This window comes from Schistocerca cancellata, chromosome 2 (assembly GCF_023864275.1).
Source record: "Schistocerca cancellata isolate TAMUIC-IGC-003103 chromosome 2, iqSchCanc2.1, whole genome shotgun sequence".
NCBI classification, from domain to species: Eukaryota; Metazoa; Arthropoda; class Insecta; order Orthoptera; family Acrididae; genus Schistocerca; species Schistocerca cancellata.
The window spans coordinates 732579397-732598138 of NC_064627.1; the positions used below are offsets into that span (position 1 = coordinate 732579397).

At 40.8% G+C, this 18742-nt stretch overlaps 1 protein-coding gene across 1 annotated transcript in view; it reads left to right on the forward strand.

Moving 5' to 3' along the window:
- Positions 1–18742, forward strand: part of LOC126158170 (uncharacterized) — a 508840-nt gene that overhangs the window by 412766 nt on the left and 77332 nt on the right. The window contains exon 3 of the mRNA XM_049916425.1: positions 9086–9336. Within this exon, the coding sequence (XP_049772382.1) occupies positions 9086–9336 (251 nt within the window). The remainder of the gene's footprint in view (positions 1–9085; positions 9337–18742) is intronic.

Genomic DNA, 18742 nt, shown 5'->3' on the forward strand with positions numbered 1-18742 from the left:
TATCCTGCTGAAATGTAGGGTTTCACAGGGTCAATGGTGGCCGAGTAACTGGCTCGTCGCAACACGCCAGCCACTACTCTTGATGAACTATGGTATCGTGTTGAAGCTGCATGGGCAGCTGTACCTGTACACGCCATCCAAGCTCTGTTTGACTCAATGCTCAGGCGTATCAAGGCCAGAGGTGGTTGTTCTGGGTACTGGTTTCTCAGGATCTGTTCACCCAAATTGCGTGAAAATGTAATCACATGTCAGTTCTAGTATAATATATTTGTCCAACGAATATCCGTTTATCATCTGCATTTCTTCTTGGTTTAGTAATCTTAATGGCCATTAGTGTACGTCGCCTGGTGTAGAGGGAACCCAGTTCATTTGTAAATAACGTATTCTGTAGCCGTCCACCGCAAAGTACCTAGCGACTGGAAAAAAGCACCGTTGAAGACTGTATATAATAAAGTTAAAAAACAGGAAGAAAAATAAACCGGACCCGCACAATTACAGACCGTTATCCCTGGCATGGGTTTGGCGGAGAACTCTTGAACACATTCTAAGTTCGAGTATAACAAATTTCCTTGGGACAGAAAAGTTTCGGTCTACAAATCACCACAGACTTTGAAAGCATTGCACGTGCGAGCTTCCCCTTTTCTCGCATGACATCCTGCGAACCATTGCTGGCGGACACTTTTCATATTCCTAGACTTCCGGAAAGTGTTTATCACGGTACCCCCCTGCATAACGTCGCTGAACGTCCGAACACAGGGATTAAGTTCCCAGAGGCTCCAAGACTTTTGTCCCCGACGACGAGTGTTCATCAGAGGCAAGGTAATCGTCAACAGTGCTCCAGGGAAGTGCGACTGGACCGCTCTTATTCTCTATACACATAGATGATCCGACATACACGATGAGCAGAAATTAACGGCGGTTTGCTGATGAAAATGAATAAAATGATCGCATGGCTTTATTGACCGGGATGCCCCATTCGGGTTCGGCCGCCAAGTGCAGGTCTTATTTCAGTCGACGATGTATTGGGCGACTTGCTGCCGATGATGAGGATGAAATTATGATTACAACGACACAATACCCAGTCCACGAGTGGAGAAAATCTGCTACCCTACTGGGAATCGAACCCGGGCCTGCTATACGGGAGACAAGCACGTTTCTACCCAGACAACCAGGCGGAGTGGTTTGTTGATGACGCTGTGGTAAGATAATGCGGATAGATAGGAAGAAGAATATCACAACGCTCGTAAAAAGCTTTAGTAGAGTGCCGCTTGGAACACTCACTTTGATGAAATGTTTATTCGTAGCGTTGCAAAGCAACATGAGATTTAAGGAGCACTTGAGGTTTGTTGAAGAGAATGCGAATGGTCGACTTCGTTTTATTAGGAGAATTTTGCAATAGTGCGACCAATTCTTGAATACTGTTCGAGTATTTGGAATTCCTACCAGGCCGTCGTTCGATCAGGTCACTAGTTTTATGGAGGTGCTTCGTGAACTCAAATGGGTATCCCGGGAGGGAGAATGACGCTTCATTTCTGCTAGTAACAATTGTCTAAATTTAGAAAACGGCATTTGAGGACAACTGCAGAACGATTCTTTTGGCACCAACGTATATTCCGCGTAAGGACCATGAGGAAAAGATGCGAGAAATTAGAGTTCATACGGATGCTTTTACATAGTCGTTGTTCTCTAGCTCTATGTGCGAGTGGAACAGGAAAGGAAATGAGTAGTAAGGCGCAAACTAATACCGGAAGTATCTTGGTAATGAAACACAACATGTTTTACTGTCTTGCCACATACTGGCGATAATTCAGAATTTCATCAGTATATACCATATCACACCTGTTTTCATATGTTGTAGATCCTCACACTAGCGTAGCAGTAATTAGACAGGTATGGGCTTCGAAAATCCCGGCTTCTTGTGATCTTTATCTAGGTCGTCTACGGACACGTTGACTGCAATTTGACAGCCAGAAGAAGTGAGTCTCATCACTAAACATTACTGCATGCCACACAACGTCCCAGCTGACTCTCGCCCTACACTATCCAAATCTCTGTTGTCTGCCCACGGTGTCAGTAACAAACCGAGCATGATAATGGGAGGTCTCAACGCAGATTCCAGTAGTATGTTCCATACAATTCCTAGTGTCATTCTGTCCATAAACGCTTCTTGGATTTTAGTACTGTCATCCCCCTTTTCGTCCTATCCACTAGAATAATTCTACGATTATCTTCCAATTTAATCTTTCTGAAAGGGCGAGTTCCTGTTCCTCTAGCTACATGGTTGTCCTAAGTCCAACTCGTCACCATTTTCTCTGCAGTCATTCCACTCTTTAAACTTTCACAGCCACAAGAGCCACAATTAATAAAATTTTCCGGGCGATTATGACACGATCGTATGGATTTCACATTTAAACTCAACGTTCCGCCCCATATGTGGAGGATATTTTCAAGGGGGATCGTAGCTTGTTTTAGTGTTAGATACACATCCTGGCTCACTACAGACTGCAGCAAAATTCTGTTTGTACGTGCTTCCGCGCAGTTGCGTGACGTCACATGTTTGGAATACCCGAGCGTAACTGGCCATTGTCTACTGTCATCGTCTGCTGTTGCTCTCTCAACATGGTACACATCTTCTTCAGCACTGGAATCCAAATTTCATTCAATTTCACGCCATCCTATCTTCTTCTATGGGTGTTTTACAATCTCTATGGTCTCCAGCCTTTCATGATATTGGCTTGTGGCTGCTAATACCTGAGTCCTGTCACAATAGATGTGGTGGTCTCCTGGTTCCAAAGCGCATTCCGAAACAGCCAGTCTGTCAGTCTCCCCCCTTCTTCAACTACCCTTGTGCGCTTCTGGTCGTTGTTTGACCGTTCTTTTTGTAGACCATTCGTTTTGTAGTACTCACGTACAACTACACGGAATCCCTTAACCTTCTGTCGGGTGCGGTGTTTGTCGCAGCGAGATCGGGCGCGGTGTATCAAATTGATCACACCGTTTATTCACGTGATCATTTGTTAAATTCTGTTCACCAAACATATTGGCCGGCCGCGGTGGTCTAGCGGTTCTGGCGCTGCAGTCCGGAACCGCGGGACTACTACGGTCGCAGGTTCGAATCCTGCCTCGGACATGGGTGTGTGTGATGTCCTTAGGTTAGTTAGGTTTAAGTAGTTCTAAGTTCTAGGGGACTTATGACCTAAGATGTTGAGTCCCATAGTGCTCAGAGCCATTTGCACCATTTTGAACCAAACATATTATAAGTGCCAAATATATTTAAAGAAAGACAAAGATGGCATACAAGCACAACTGCAGTAGAAATATTCATCATTCAGATTTCTTATAGTCAATGTTGGGCTTTAGTAACAAATGATAAAAACGTCGCTTTTTCATTTGCTTCTTTATTATATTTCACTAATAAAACGCATTAAAAATTACAATTATCTTCCCAGAAAGGCTATTATGACACTGGAGCAGAACAACAATGATATTACAACTCAATCATTTGTTTCATCGTCACTTTTTCACTGTGATAACAAATGCGGGATTTTTCCGCATTCAGAGCAAAAAGGTTCAATGTGTATCAAACAGATAGGCTTCCGACACATTTTGCAACAGTATTTTGTCAGTCTTTTTTCTGTGCAGGTATTACACCTTTTCCTCTTGATCCCAGTCCCTTGTTTTTCGTTTCTGCTCCTTCTGCTTCTTCTTCACACGTTGGCCTATATTGTTGTAGCCGCAGTTGAAGATCTCTGTGAATTGCTGAGGTGTCCCAGCATCTATGAACCAAGTGAGGTAGAAGTAACGCATGTAAGAGTTGCTTCAGGAATCCTTTTCTTCGGATAAAATTCTCGTTGTTGCCATAGTAAATTACTTGTGAATTGATTCCACTCATATTGATCATTGCAAAAAATATGACCATGGGCCAACGGCACACATTTCTTGCTACATTGTATGAAGCGGTCAACTTATCTGTAGTGTCGATTCCACCTTTGGTGCTCTTGTAAAATGTTACAATGGATGGCTTCTGTTTAACTCCAGTGTCAGCATCTACTGCATTATCTTCATGCAAATTTGATGCCAAGATAACACACTTCCCCTTTTTAGGAACGTGGGAAACTAGGGTACAGCCTTTCTTGAAGCCAAAAAGTGAACTATGGACAGCCCTGCCTTTACTGGTAGCAAACGCCAGAGGAACCTCACGCTTCTTTTTCTTCATCGTCCCAACAAAAGAAAGATTTTTTTCTTCTTAGCTCTTCTATCAAACGAATACTAGTAAACCAATTGTCTGCTGTCACATTTGGACCTGACTGATAAATTGGTTCACATAGTCGCAGAACAACATCTGAAGGTTTATTGCTAACGTGGTACAATCCTTCTGGCTGCAGCCCAGCGTATATTTCCAAATTATAGAGATGATATACTTGGGAATACACAAGATGATATATCTTAATTCCATATTTGTTTGGTTTGCTACGTATGTACTGGCGGAAACTGCACCTTCCAGTCCGCCGCTCGTGGTCTCGCGGTAGCGTTCTCGCTTCCCGAGCACGGGGTCCCGGGTTCGATTCCCGGCGGGGTCAGGGATTTTCACCTGCCTCGAGATGACTGGGTGTTTGTGTTGTCCTCATCATTTCATCATCATCCAGGAATGTGGCGAAATTGGACTGACCAAAGACTGGGTAATTGTACGGGCGCTGATAACCACGCAGTTGAGCGCCCCACAAACCAAACATCATCATCATCATCATCATGCACCTTCCACGGAATCCTTCAAGTTTCTCATCTAATGTGTTTTCTCCGAGGGTGTAAGATTTCTGGCAATTCTGTACAAACAGAGAAAATATTTCCCGAATCGCTGTTATCTTGTCTAATTTTCTCCTTTCATCGCGAATCACACGATTGTCTAATCTAAGGCACCGCATGATGAATTTGAAACGTTTTATGTTCATAACGAGACGAAATTTTTTAATTCCATCCCCATCACTTCCCCACAGATCTTCTAAGCTTTGTCTGTTACTTTTTTTAACAATAGCCAAAAAGACCAATGAAAGCTTTTAATTCAATAATATCTATAGGTTTTACGTCTCTCTCTCGCTGAAAAGAAGCTTTGAGGCTCTCAATGTACTAATTGGTATACATAACTATAATCGATAGAATGTCGTCATCTATGAGGCAATTCCAACATTCCAAAGGCGTTCTCAATGCTTTCGCCGCACCTATAGGACCAGATAACTTTCGAATAATACTGTGGGCCATCAAACGTACTCTCTGCGATGGTGGAACTTTATTCCATTTTGTCTCTTTGTCCCTTCCAGTGTAATAATGCTGGCTTTCTTCAAGTACTTCCTCGTCGTTTTCACTGTCGTTTTCCCCTGTTTCTGAATCTTCCTGCCGATCTTCAACTGGGTCATCACAATCTGAGTCTACTTCATCTTCAAAATCCTCTTGAACTTCACCATTATCCTCTTCGAACAACATTTTGAGTATTTCTGCAACATGATTTGGGTCAAAGAGGTTGTACGTCTTACTGTAGCCTGCCATGATCAAGTGTCTCATACCTAAAATGATAAAATTCCGGCCGGCCGGTGTGGCCGTGCGGTTCTAGGAGCTTCAGTCTGGAACCACGTGACCGCTACGGTCGCAGGTTCGAATCCTGCCTCGGGCATGGATGTGATGTCCTTAGGTTTAAGTAGTTTTAAGATCTAGGGGACTGATGACCACAGATGTTAAGTCCCATAGTGCTCAGAGCCATTTGCTCAGAGCCATTTTGATAAAATTCCTATAAAATAATGGTCAGGCGCAGTGTGATACTCAAACATTCTTAACTGACGATTAAACGGTCCAAAAAGTAAATAAGTGCATTACACATTGTATATTAACATTGTACTACTAACTAAGTACCGAGCGAGGTGGCGCAGTGGTTAGACACTGGACTCACATTCGGGAGGACGACGGTTCAATCCCGCGTCCGGCCATCCTGATTTAGGTTTTCCGTGATTTCCCTAAATCACTCCAGGCTAATGCCGGGATGGTTCCTCTGAAAGGGCACGGCCGACTTCCTTCCCCATCCTTCCCTAATCCGATGCGACCGATGACCACGCTGTCTGGTCTCCTTCCCCAAACAACCAAACCAAACCAACTTACTAAGTTATGTTGATAACCAAAGAAATGAATTGTTGAAAAGTAACACGAACTGGCGCAGTGTATCAAACAGATCAATCAGCACATGTATCGACAACAGACCAGTCGTATCGACACTGAAGCACGCAACAATGACAAGTGTTCGGTAGCTGCTAGCGAGTAGGCGTCAGTGCTGCCAATCGTTGAAAAATAATTTACAGTAAACTTCGAGGAGTATCAATCTGAACAGCCGCGCCCGACGGAAGGTTAAATTCACGCTTTTCCCAGCGGTTGACCAGCGTCACTGAACAGTTTTAAATGATATTTTATCGTCCGTCTGGGTTCGTAGATTACAGCGACGTTATATTTTTTTCTATTTTTTTGTATGCGGAGAGAAATGTTCTTAAAGAAAGGCCTTTCACAGGCACTTGTGCATCGCTATGATTTCTGTGCAGTGGTCTTAACGCTCTTTTTAGCTCAGTAGACGAGTAACCATTATTGAGCAAAGCACTGGTGAGGCCGACCGCAGTGGCCGAGCGGTTCTAGGCAGTACAGTCTGAAACCGCGTGACCGCTGAGGTCGCAGATTCCAGTACTGCATCGGGCATGGATGTATGTGATGTCCTTAGGTTAGTTTGGTTGAAGTAGTTCTAAGTTCCAGGGGACTGATGACCTCAGAAGTTAAGTCCCATAGTGCTCAGAGCCACTTGAAAAATATTTTTCCGCTGGTGAGGTATTTTATTTCAGCGTCAAGCAGCTCTGGTTAGCAAATGTTCCTATCTCTATCCGTCAAAGTTTTTCTGATGCCTCGCTTTTTTGTGGGAGGGGGTTCGAGTCCTGGTGTAGGTAACGATCTGTGTGCTCGGGTTTCCGGTAAACTGTGTGGCCTAAGCTACCATCTTTTTTCTAGAAAAGGAGAACATAAAAAAAATAATATCTTCCACCTGCCTCATCATGCATGTTAAACTGAATCTTCGGATTAACCCCGCTGACATGTTTCTTGATGTCCACTACAGCCAAGTGTCTCTAGGATTTGTCGGTATGATGCTCGCATCCGAAAGGTTTCTTTCATGTTAATCTAATCGTCGTAATGCTTACAGTATCCTTCACCTATAGGAACGGGTTTTTCCTGCACTGAAAATATTGAGAATAAGCTCACAACGTGATGAAATTGTGATCAACATATCCCATAGACGTGAATGTGTTTAATCAAAGTGATTATGGCGAACACATTCCACTTACCTTAGAGTACTTTTACTCGTGGGCTATGTTCCATATTCCTGAATATCTAATCACTTATGCATTTTTAGTACATTAGAATCAGCTTAAAAGTTCATGAGTATTAGGAAATGTTGCGAACTACCAATATAACACATCATCACTTATTTGCCCAGCGTGTTCTCATTACTTTACGTGTGGCTTTCTTTCTGCAGTATTTTGCGGTTATTACAATACTGAAACGGGAGGAGTTAAACGCTAATTCACTTCGTAATTTTTGTTTTTCTCGAGTAATAATTTCATTTTCCCTAACACCACAGTAAGTTCAAGAAATTAAATCTGCACGTAAATATGGCTCTTTTTCTGTAGGCAATTTTCAAATCTCTTTCGACTATACGCAATCACTTAGGTAAAGGTTATCTTCAAATTATAAAGAATGTGTTTTTTTTGGGTCTTGAAAAGTGTGTTTTTCATACACCTCGAATTTTCTTCGCATAATCAATTTTATTTTTCATGTCATTTATTTCTTTTTCCCCTTACGTATTTCCGAAGTCTATCATCGCCTATATCTTCTCCAACAACTGCATTTCAATCCTGTAATATCATAACATGATATTTCGAATTTCATTTTCATGATTTACTTCGACTATGCCATAGTTATTCCTACTGTGTTGTGGAAATCAGTATCTGTTACTCTACTCTGCAGCTATGAGTGGCACGCTCTGGGTGGACCTGAAACAAACCATTTTTACTGAAAGGAAGACTTGTGTTTCGAAAACATTCCAAAAGTTCAAAAATTATGAAAAAGTTGAACAATTCTACGAACCCCGATACTTTTCTCTCGCTAAGAACTCTTTTTCAATGAGGTCTTATGAGCAAGCCCCATAGATTTACGCGAGACCTAAATTTACCACGAGTTCCTCTCGATTTCCAGGAAAGTATACAGAAACTCCTCCTCGAACTTTGATACTGCTATCGTCATGAAATGGAATTATTTATTTTATCTGACAACTGCTTTAGGTAAGTTCTCACCTGTGGCTAAATGTTTGTAGCGATTTACAACTGTTAAGAGTTGGCCTATGCTGGACCACCATTCGAGAGCGAGAGAAGGAGGAGGTTAGTGTGTAACGTCCCGTTCACAACGAGGTCACTAAAGGCGGAGCACAAGCTCGTTTTGGGGAGGGAAGGAGAAGGAAATCGGCCATGCCCTTTCAAAGGGAAACCATGGAAAACCTATAACAGGATGGTCAGAAGCGGATTTGAACCGTCGTCCTCCCAAACGCGAATCCAGTTGTGTAAGCACTTCGCCACTTCGCTGGGTCGAGACCGAGAACATGTCTTTTGCAGTCGTATGTTACGGTTGATGGCTGTGGATTATTTTCAGATATCTGTTTTTCTGTGTGAAGTGGCAGAGTTGATATTAGCTACATTATCAATAAGTTACAATGAGCAGAGCACTCATCGGCATCAACAAAACATGAAATTTGATTTTTTGGGAGATGACTATCATTATCAACATTCTTGTTTCCATATTTTCATAATTTTTTGTAATAAATTTTCCCTATTAGGATATGTATTATTGTCTGAAATTTTTGAGGTACCTTTATGATGAGATTCTATGACAGGTCTAGAAAATGGCGACGTAGTTCTAATACTAAACAAAAATGGAAGAGTTCACGTTTGGTTTCATTAGGTTGTTTTATAGTGAATCGCGTTTGCAGCAGCTTACACCGAGTTTCTATTTGCAGATTGTCGATGGTAACGCAAAAACGGACGTGAGCAACCGCAAAGACCCGGGCATGTTCTGCGGCGAGACTGAGCAGCCGCAGACGTTCATCTCGGAGACGAGCTTCGTCAAGGTGGTGTTCCACGTGGACAACTTCACGGACCAGACCTACTTCAGCTTCGACTCCCGAGCAGAGCAGCAGCTGGAGGTGTACCTGCGGTACGGCCACCACCCCGAGCTCTACCCCAACAGGAGGGGGGAGGTGATTTCAGGGTGAGTGCTCCTACGTGTCTCATTAATGCAGTATGGCGGCACAAACTACTGTCATTGTTATTTTTCAGTCAGTAAGTACCCGTGCAACACCCAAGTAATGCACTCTTTACCTCGCATTTGCCATCTGCAGCTGAGTCAATGTAGATTATAATTCGAGCGTCTGCCAATATTCTCAGAGCAGGTTATTCCTGGCCTAATGTAAGACATTGGCCTCACAATATAGATTGCATTGTTGTCAAGTGAAGACTGAGCACTGTGTTTTTAGTAGGTTGGGCTCATGATAGGCAGCTGGGTGCGTGGAACAGAGAACACAACGCAAGACAAATAATGAAAGGTTCAGATGGCTCTGACAAGGGAACCTCCTCATCGCAACCCCCTCAGATTTAGTTATAAGATGGCACAGTGGATAGGGCTTGAAAAACTAAACACAGATCAATCGAGAAAACAGGAAGAAGTTGTGTGGAACTAAGAAAAAAATAAGCATAATGTACAAACTAAGTAGTCCATGTGTAATATAGGTGACATCAAGGATATTGTGAGCTCAGGAGCGCCGTGGTCCCGTGGTTAGCGTGAGCAGCTGCGGAACGAGAGGTCCTTGGTTCAAGTGCCGGCCGAAGTGGCGCTGCAGTCTGGAACCGCGAGACCACTACGGTCGCAGGTTCAAATCCTGCCTCGGGCATGGATGTGTGTGATGTCCTTAGGTTAGTTAGGTTTAACTAGTTCTAAGTTCTAGGGGACTAATGACCTCAGACGTTGAGTCCCATAGTGCTCAGAACCATTTGAACAATTTTTTTTGGTTCAACTGTTCACTCGAGTGGAAAGTTTACTTTCTTTATTTTCGCGAAGTTACGATCTGTCCGTTCGTTCACTGACGTCTCTGTTCACTGTAATAAGTTTAGTGTCTGTGTTTTGAGACCGCACCGCAAAACCGAGCGATTTGTAGACGAAAGGACGTGCCTCTCCAATGGGAACCGAAAACATTTGATCGCAAGGTCATAGGTCAACCGGTTCCTCCACAGGAAAACACGTCTGATATATTCTATACGACACTGTTGATGGCATGTGCGTCACATGACAGGAATATGTTGGCGACCCACCTAACTTGTACACTTGGCGAATGGGTAAAAAGTGATGAAAACACAAGAGTTTGTCACATAAACTGCAACTAATGACTGCGACAGTTTCACAGTCGCACAGTTTTCCCTGTGCTCTCTCAAAACATATGTTTTTAACGTTTTCAAATTTTTCCTTGTGTAGACCGTCAAGTCCTGCATATGTCCAAGCAAATCTGAACATGTCCTGGAATTTTGGAGAGCGAAGATGATTATGTGTGAGTGCCTCAACTTTGATGATTGACACACGATCACGTAAACAATACTGCTCTGTGTACCTGTGCAGCTTCGCAAAATAATTGTCTGAATATAAAAAATTGAAGTTCTCACTCGAGGAAAGAGAAGACTTGAATCAAGGACCTCTCGTTCCGCAGCTGCTCACACTTACCACGGAACCACGGCGCTCCTGAGCTCAGACTCTCCTTGATGTAGCTCATCTTCCACTTGGACTACTCAGTTCGTATATTTTGCTTATTTTTTCATAATTTCACACAACTTCTTCCTGTTTTCTCGAGTGCTCTGTGTTCAGTTTTTCAGGGCCTATCCACCGTGCCAACTTATAACTAAATCTGAGGTTGGTGCGATGGGGAGGTCCCCCTTGTGAGCACTATGGGATTTAACTGATGAGATCATCAGTCCCCTAGGATGATGAAACCATTAAAGAATTGTACACATTTTGTTTTCTAATTAGAACCTCGAGCACTGCATCCTTAACCGCGTTTTACTTTGTTGTTTGGAATTTTAAAGTTTATTCAAATATTCCATGGGGCCTGAATGAAAAAGTTATATTTAGCTCTATCCTAAGTCGTCAGAATAAGACCTAAGCAACTTATATGTGCTAAAGTACTGAGTGGGTTCCCGACTAACACGATAAAACATGACAAATAGGCCAGGGCGAATGTGGAATAGGTGTCAAAAGAATTTAGTGATATTACAATTATTGCAGTCAAAAAGACAAATATAAAGCAACCACTGGCTAGGGCGGGGTACACAGACTTCCAGGTTCTGGGTATACTATGTAGAACTGTCAATACGATCTCTAAGGCCGTTTAATTTTCATTAGAGATCGTATGCATAATTTGTCGGTAACTTCACTTTTTATTCTGTGTGTTACTTTATGTAGTACGCATTTGCTTGTATTGGTAATGTGCGAACTTGCGGAAGTGCACTTGACGTTTTAGGCAGCAAGAAAGGTACGTCTACGATCCTAAGACACAATTATTCCTATACTTGGGAAACCACTAACGTTCCGTGAAGCATCAGTAACGACTTTTCCGCACAACCACTAATCGAGAATAATTACTACAACATGGAATGTCAAAAGAGGCTACCGATCATCACAAATGAAGAGGTTAAAATACTTTCCGCGCCTTATGCAACATTTTCAAACGCATCACATGTGTAATTGGCATGAGGAACAAATATCAAAAACACAAGTTCATTGTTCCGAGCAGAGTTCTGCATACATTGTACATCTTTCCAGCCTCTGCTGTTGCCATTTTGTTAATATTATTTTGATATGACGGGCATGTCACTGGTAACGAAGTTAACTCCTAAAAGTAGTACATCCTAATTCCAATATCGGTGTATGAATCATCCGTAGCCGCGTTCCGGTAATCGATGTCACGGAAATCGTTTCTAGAACATCCGCTTCGTTGTTCCTGAATAGTTACGTGGCTGGGCCGTTACATACAGGATTTTATAGTGCGGAATTGATTGTAAATTTCTCCACAGAATGCTTTTTTTCATATGTTGGCTACTTACTGATTTGTAAAAGCACAAGACGAGTAGGGGAAGAGCCGCTTTCTGGACAGAAACTTGTACCTCAGTACCTTCTCAGAAAGCATCCATTGAAACAGCCTACATGCCCAAAAGTTTGGATCCACAGACTGAAAGAACGGATCAGTGAAGCAGTTTACAATGTACGGTACCATTTAACAGGAGCACATAAAAAAATATTTCAAGGCAAAACGACGAGGTCATTCACCACGATTAGCATCATAAGCTGTCATGGGTCAACAATTTCTCCCTCCCGTCTAGGACTACTGAGACAGTTTATAAAATGTAGATTTCATGTTGAATTGCTTATTACTAAATGGCTAGTGTTATGTCATTAAACGCCCTATTACGACGGTTATTTTATTTCAACATTGGTTTGACTTGAAACACTCGCTAAAAACATATAACGACAGAAAATGATTAAAAATAGATTGCGACATAGAGCAATATCTTATCGTTGATTTGTCACAATGGGAAAAATACAAACGAGGTTTTCCCCGTGAAACCGACTGCTCTTGTCACCGTGCGAATTTTCAAATGATTGGAAGAGAATTGCACTACCCCACATCAGCTTTCGCAAACTGAAGAATAGGATGACAGAACGACTTTAAGGTTTTCACTGGTTTAATAAGTATATTTTTACTATGTTGCGTTTTTTTCACTTGGCTGTTTGGAAACACAGTGTTGCAACAATAAAAGACCTTGTGCTCATTGTTGGGTCGAAAAACTCTTTCACTGAGCCAAAAATACATCAATATTACTACAGTAAATTTTTTGCTAAAAGGCTTCACTGTTGCTTGAAGCAACACACACACATACCTGCACTACTGATGCACCCATGCACTCAACAACGCACCCACATATAGGGAGGGAGAGAGAGAGAGAGAGAGAGAGAGAGAGAGAGAGAGAGAGAGATTTAAATATATTCACAAAATACTCCTTGAAGAGTAACAAAAAGATAAATGATTTCTTGGACCCCATTACATGATTATAAGAAGTCACAATATTAACTGATCCTTTGAAACATGGGCAAACATTACGGTAACCTTTAAATGAATGCATGACTGTGGTTTCACCTTTCACCTAAAAGGTGTTCATAAGTACTAAAATATACGTTCAGATATCTTAGGCAGAAATATCTGCAGCAAAATACAGTGCCCGTCGTCATAAATCGAGATGAACCAATCGTAACACAGGGTGCCTTCCGGCAAGGGAGTGAAAGAAAACCGGTGGTCACGGAATAGGGAAATTCTGTGCGGAAAAGGCAACAGTGCTAATAACGAAACAAAGTAAACAGAAATATGCCCCTTCCCGTAAATAATATCTCTCTGTCCCTCCTCCCCCCCCCCTCTCTCTCATACTGATTTTTTCCCTTTGTGCGTGTGTGTTCATCCGTTGATTGTTGATTTTTCAATTATTTGTTGCAGTATCACTTTTCGGCTGTGTCGTTCCTTGTGAAAATCTGGTACTTGTAATTCTCAGCAGATAACCACTATATTTTTTTTCAAATTTGCAACATCGAATACTAAAGTGTGAGGTGGCCAAAGACTTGGCTACAGTAATGCAGCGCAGGCGACAAATGCTCTTCACCATTTCGTCAGACTTTCATCTGATCTCTTGTGTGTCACAATACGATACACGTTCGTGGAATTCCTCGTCAGCGTATTACCCTTCTCGGCACAATCTTGCCTCACAGAGACGACATTAATGCACCATTCTCTCCATGCATGTCGGAGAACTCAACTCCGCTTACAAGATTTAATGGGGGGATTTTCAGCACACGAAGTATACTCCTAACGATGCCCACGAGATACGTTATGACGGAATTAAGAGTATTTAATGTTACCTTAGCGCTTGCTGCAGCCACTAAATAACTCTCAGGAAGGAGCATGGTTCTGGAATATCTCCAGCTCGCAGTCGGGACGGAAGCTTTGCTCCTGCCAAGTGGGGCAGTAGGGAAGAAAACAACTTCAGTAATATTCTTGGCACGCTGTTAAAATATAGTGGCGGGAAATAAAAGAAAAAAGCGAATGACATAATTTTGGCAAACACTGGTTCATAATGATATCGAAGGGAGCAGCAAAATGTTGTTGCTATGCCTTAAATATGGTAACCATTTTGAATATCGATACACAAATAAATCATCTTCCACTTTACTGATCTTCGCTTAAAAACGTAAATATCTTCCTCTGGTGCGTCATACCAACATAGCTTGTGAAAATGATCCTTGATACTTTATAATGCGATTCACGTTATTAGTCTCCATGATACGGTATGATGTTAATGATAGACGTGCGGTATCCTAAGGCTAGATAGCAGTCAATCTTAATGAGACCATTTGTAGCAAGGAACATTACTTTAATGGAACAAAATTCTCTATACAAAATGATTCAGCTACTCGAGCCGCTAGTTTTTATGAGATCTACAACTCCTTTAAATACCACGCGCTGGTGTTTCTTAATCTCTGTCTCGGTATGGGCAAACTATTAGTCCAAAAAAAAAAATGAACAAGGGCCATTTGCTGGAAATTTAATACAGTTAAATTATTTATTGGGGTACGACAGAGGACCTGGTGTGGATTTATTCAAGGAAAATGAGCAAAACTGACCTTCAGATACGTTTATCTCGAATAACTCGTAAACCTTGGCTTTGGAGACATCCAAGTAAGAAATTTAACTACATTATATTTACTACAGTAAAGAACTGTTAATTTATTTCAGTAGAAACAATCCTGTCGGAGGAATATCCGCAACTGAGCATTATAGTAGAGATTGAAAATACTGCTTATTTGTAAGGCTCTTTTATGTGGGACACGACCGATTTCGGGCTCTTGTACCTGAAGATGGGCGTATGGACTCCACGCTGAGCGGTCGCTGGTAGCACACCGCGTCTTGTACTCGTCCACTACGGCGCTCCGAGTCACAGCACAAAGTTACGACACCGGAAGATGTGCGTATAAGAGCCCGAAACCGGTCGTGTCCTACATAAAAAAGCCTTACAACTGCAGCGGCATTTTCAACCTCTGGCTACTTCAGAAGGTCTAATAATTGATATGTAGCGAGTCAGAGAAAATGAAAATCTCACTCGTGGTTTTTGAAGGTGTTAAAGATTCCATAAAAACAATCTATTCAGCAGCTGTATCACCCTGTAAAATATTTCTGCAGTGATTTACGTTTCTTTCAGAAAATGAACCTCCTGCAAGTGTCCGTCAGACAGTGTAGTCCACTCTTTCAATTGGATATTGAAGCTACCCATCATTCACATGACGTGAAGCTCCTCGAGTCTTGCAATTGTTAGGAAACGTGTGGTGGTATGTAATCGATGTTGCCATGCCTACATGACTGTCATGTACATTGACAAGTGAACTATAGGCTTTCATTTATGCGTGTTCTGAATATCTTTCCTTCTACTTCGAGTGACCTGCCTATTGCTACAGTAGTGCAAATGTTATTTGCGGCTGTGTGGCTGCTTTGTAGTGTTTCACTTTTGTGGCTACTGAAAGGCATTTTTTGATGTATGTGTTCTTGGTAACATGATGTGTTTTAATCATTTTGTTTGTTCTACTGTGCCTTGATATTTTCTTATTCAGATTGCGCGTTATTTTTTGACCCAAGTATTTAAACTTTTCAACAATTTTTATATCAATTTCGCCAGTTCTAGTTTTATTTTCCAGTGGTGATTCCCTTGGCATTATTTCTGTTTTTTCAAGAGATACTTTAAGACCAATAATCTGGACAATTTCCTGTAATAATTGTGTTTGTTGTTTGGTTTCTTGAATGTTGTTGGTGGGAAGAGCGAGGCCATCATCAAATATTAAACAGTTAAACTTAATGTCATCTTATTGTGTTCCTACCTTAATGCTCTTTGGATTGTCGTTGTACCATTCCCTCACTATGTATTCGAGGGCACAATTATAAAAAGTGCTCACAGACTGTCTGTCTGTTTCAAACCAGTGTTTACAAAGAATAATTCGGAAAGTTCCCCTCTGAACATAATTTTCGAATTTATATGTGATAAGATAAGTTGCATTATTTCAATTAATTTTGGGGGAAGTCTAAAATGTCTAAAAATTTTAACAGTGAGGGTCTGTGGAAATAATAATATTTTTTTAATCTATAAATGTAATTGAGAGAAGCTTTTTTCGTATGCAGTAATAAGTCAAGATTAATTTCAGAGTAACTATTTGTTTGGCACAATTTCTCAAAGGTTTGTAGCCTCTTTGGTACTCCCCATTTCCTTATCCAGTTGTTATTTTATCCTATTATGTAAAACCTAGGAAAAAATTTCCTCTATAGTTGACATTATCAATTTCATCTCCTTTCTTAATTATAGCTGTGGTCCATTCGTCAGGGAATTTTTTTGTTGCCCAGATTTTTTGCAAAATCATATGTAAAGATGTTTGAGTGGCTTTACCAGCATTCTTCCACAACACTTGATTTTCACGACAGGATTTCCAATTTCTCATTTCTGTAAGTGCATTTTCTTTTTGTTCTGTTGTGGGTAGGCATATATTTTCTGGTTTGGTTTTTACAGGGGTGCTTGCGCCTATTGTTAAAAGCTTTACAGTTTCATCACAGTTCAAGAGCTTGTTGAATGCTTTCTGCCGTTATTTCTGCGTTTTCCTTGTTATTATGGGCTATTCTTTTATCTTTATTTCTCAGCAATAGTATGGGAAGGTTATAGGAGGGTTATAATTATGTAATCGTTTATCAAAAGCTTTGAAATAATCTCTGGAATTTGTTTTGTAGTAGTTTTCTTCAATGGAGCTCAGTAGAGTCTTTTGATATTGCCGCTTTGTTTTCTGACATTTTGAGAGTTTTCCGGTGTTTTTTGAGGTTAGTGGATTTTTCTTCTGTTTTTTGAGTTTGAAATTTTGTCCAGGTTTGATGTCTTTCATCACGAATTTCATTACATTCCGTAGTCTACTATGTATGATTTCCACGTTGATTTACTGGGGCCGATTCTTCAGCATGTTGTTTTAAATTGGTATTAGTTATTAATATATTTTGTCTGTTTTCCTGATATTTGTCATTTTTGATTAATTTATGTGGCCATGCTTTCTTTTATCTCCAATTACTCTGTCATTTTTTCCTTAAAAGGGTGAATTTAGTTTTTAATTGTAACCCAATAATGATCTGAACCCGTGTCCGTGCCTCTCAGTACTTTAACACACCGAATTTCTTTATGAAAGAATTTGTCCATGCAGACATGCTCCAGCTGCCATTCTGCTCTGGTCCAATCGGGATGTTTCCATGTCATAACTTTGCTTGGTTTTCTTTTAAATATGTAGGTTTAGAGATGAGCCTATGTGTTCTGCAAATTTCAACGAGCCTTTTCTATTTCTATCAGTTCTCTGTAGCATTTTTAATGAATGTAGTTGTAGCATTAGGTGCACCTGATGTAAGAACGTGATTAAAGTATATTACCACGGCTATTATAAGCATATGATTGTCTGAATTGCTGGCAACTATATGTAACGAATATAATAAATAATTTGGTTTCAAATTTTTAATCAAAAATAGCTAAACTATTTCCATCACGAATCATTACAAAAACAGATCACCGTAGGGGCACCATTTAGCGCGATAATTAGTAACTATTTCAGATGAACAGAACATTGGCCATGTCATGAAGACAGACAGGAGGAAAATCCCTCACACAGTGGAAAATAAGTCCAGTGAAACACACGTAATGGCGACGCCTTGATATATTTACAATTTTCCAATACTGATGCCCTGGAATAATAAACAGTTGGATAGAATGTGACATAAAAGGGAACTTCGGAAAGCGACCATGTATTGACTTATAGTATTTATTAATGGTTATGGCTTGATGGAGTGTAGCAGAATGAAAGATGCTGAAAATATATATTGTATAGCGAAGTCGGTAATTCTGTCCAATAACTTTGCGATCATGACAATTAAAGAAATTATATAAATATCTGGGTTGAGCGCCAGCATATTCAAACACGTGTGGACAGGAGACCGTGTCATGATTTCATGAGACTTCAGAGTTTTACTGTGTATTAACTTGCCTGACTGATTAAACGGGCATTGACAAAAATAGACAGCCACGTGAAATCATCTGGAACTAAATTCGATGAATCTGAATATCTTCACAGAATCAATGTTAGGTGCTGACGTACTACAACTAGAATGATTATAACCAACACAAATATTAAATCTACGGAACACCTACAACCACAGATATCATCACTAATAGAAGTCCATATCACCACAGGCGTACTTTAAGTGAACGGTCACAAGAATCATAAAATTACCGCTGGAAAAGCAACCAATAAAATATGAAATTACGACATTACAACACGTAACACAAAAAAATTCGACACAGATCTAGTACTCAAATGCAGACAGAATACATAAAGATCAAGCATTGAAAAAATGTGACAAAACAAAATCCAAGCTAATACATGCGCCAGCAACATATACAGGCAAATAAACATATTATACAAACAAAAACTAATTGTTAACCTCCGCAGTCCTGAGTTTACATAT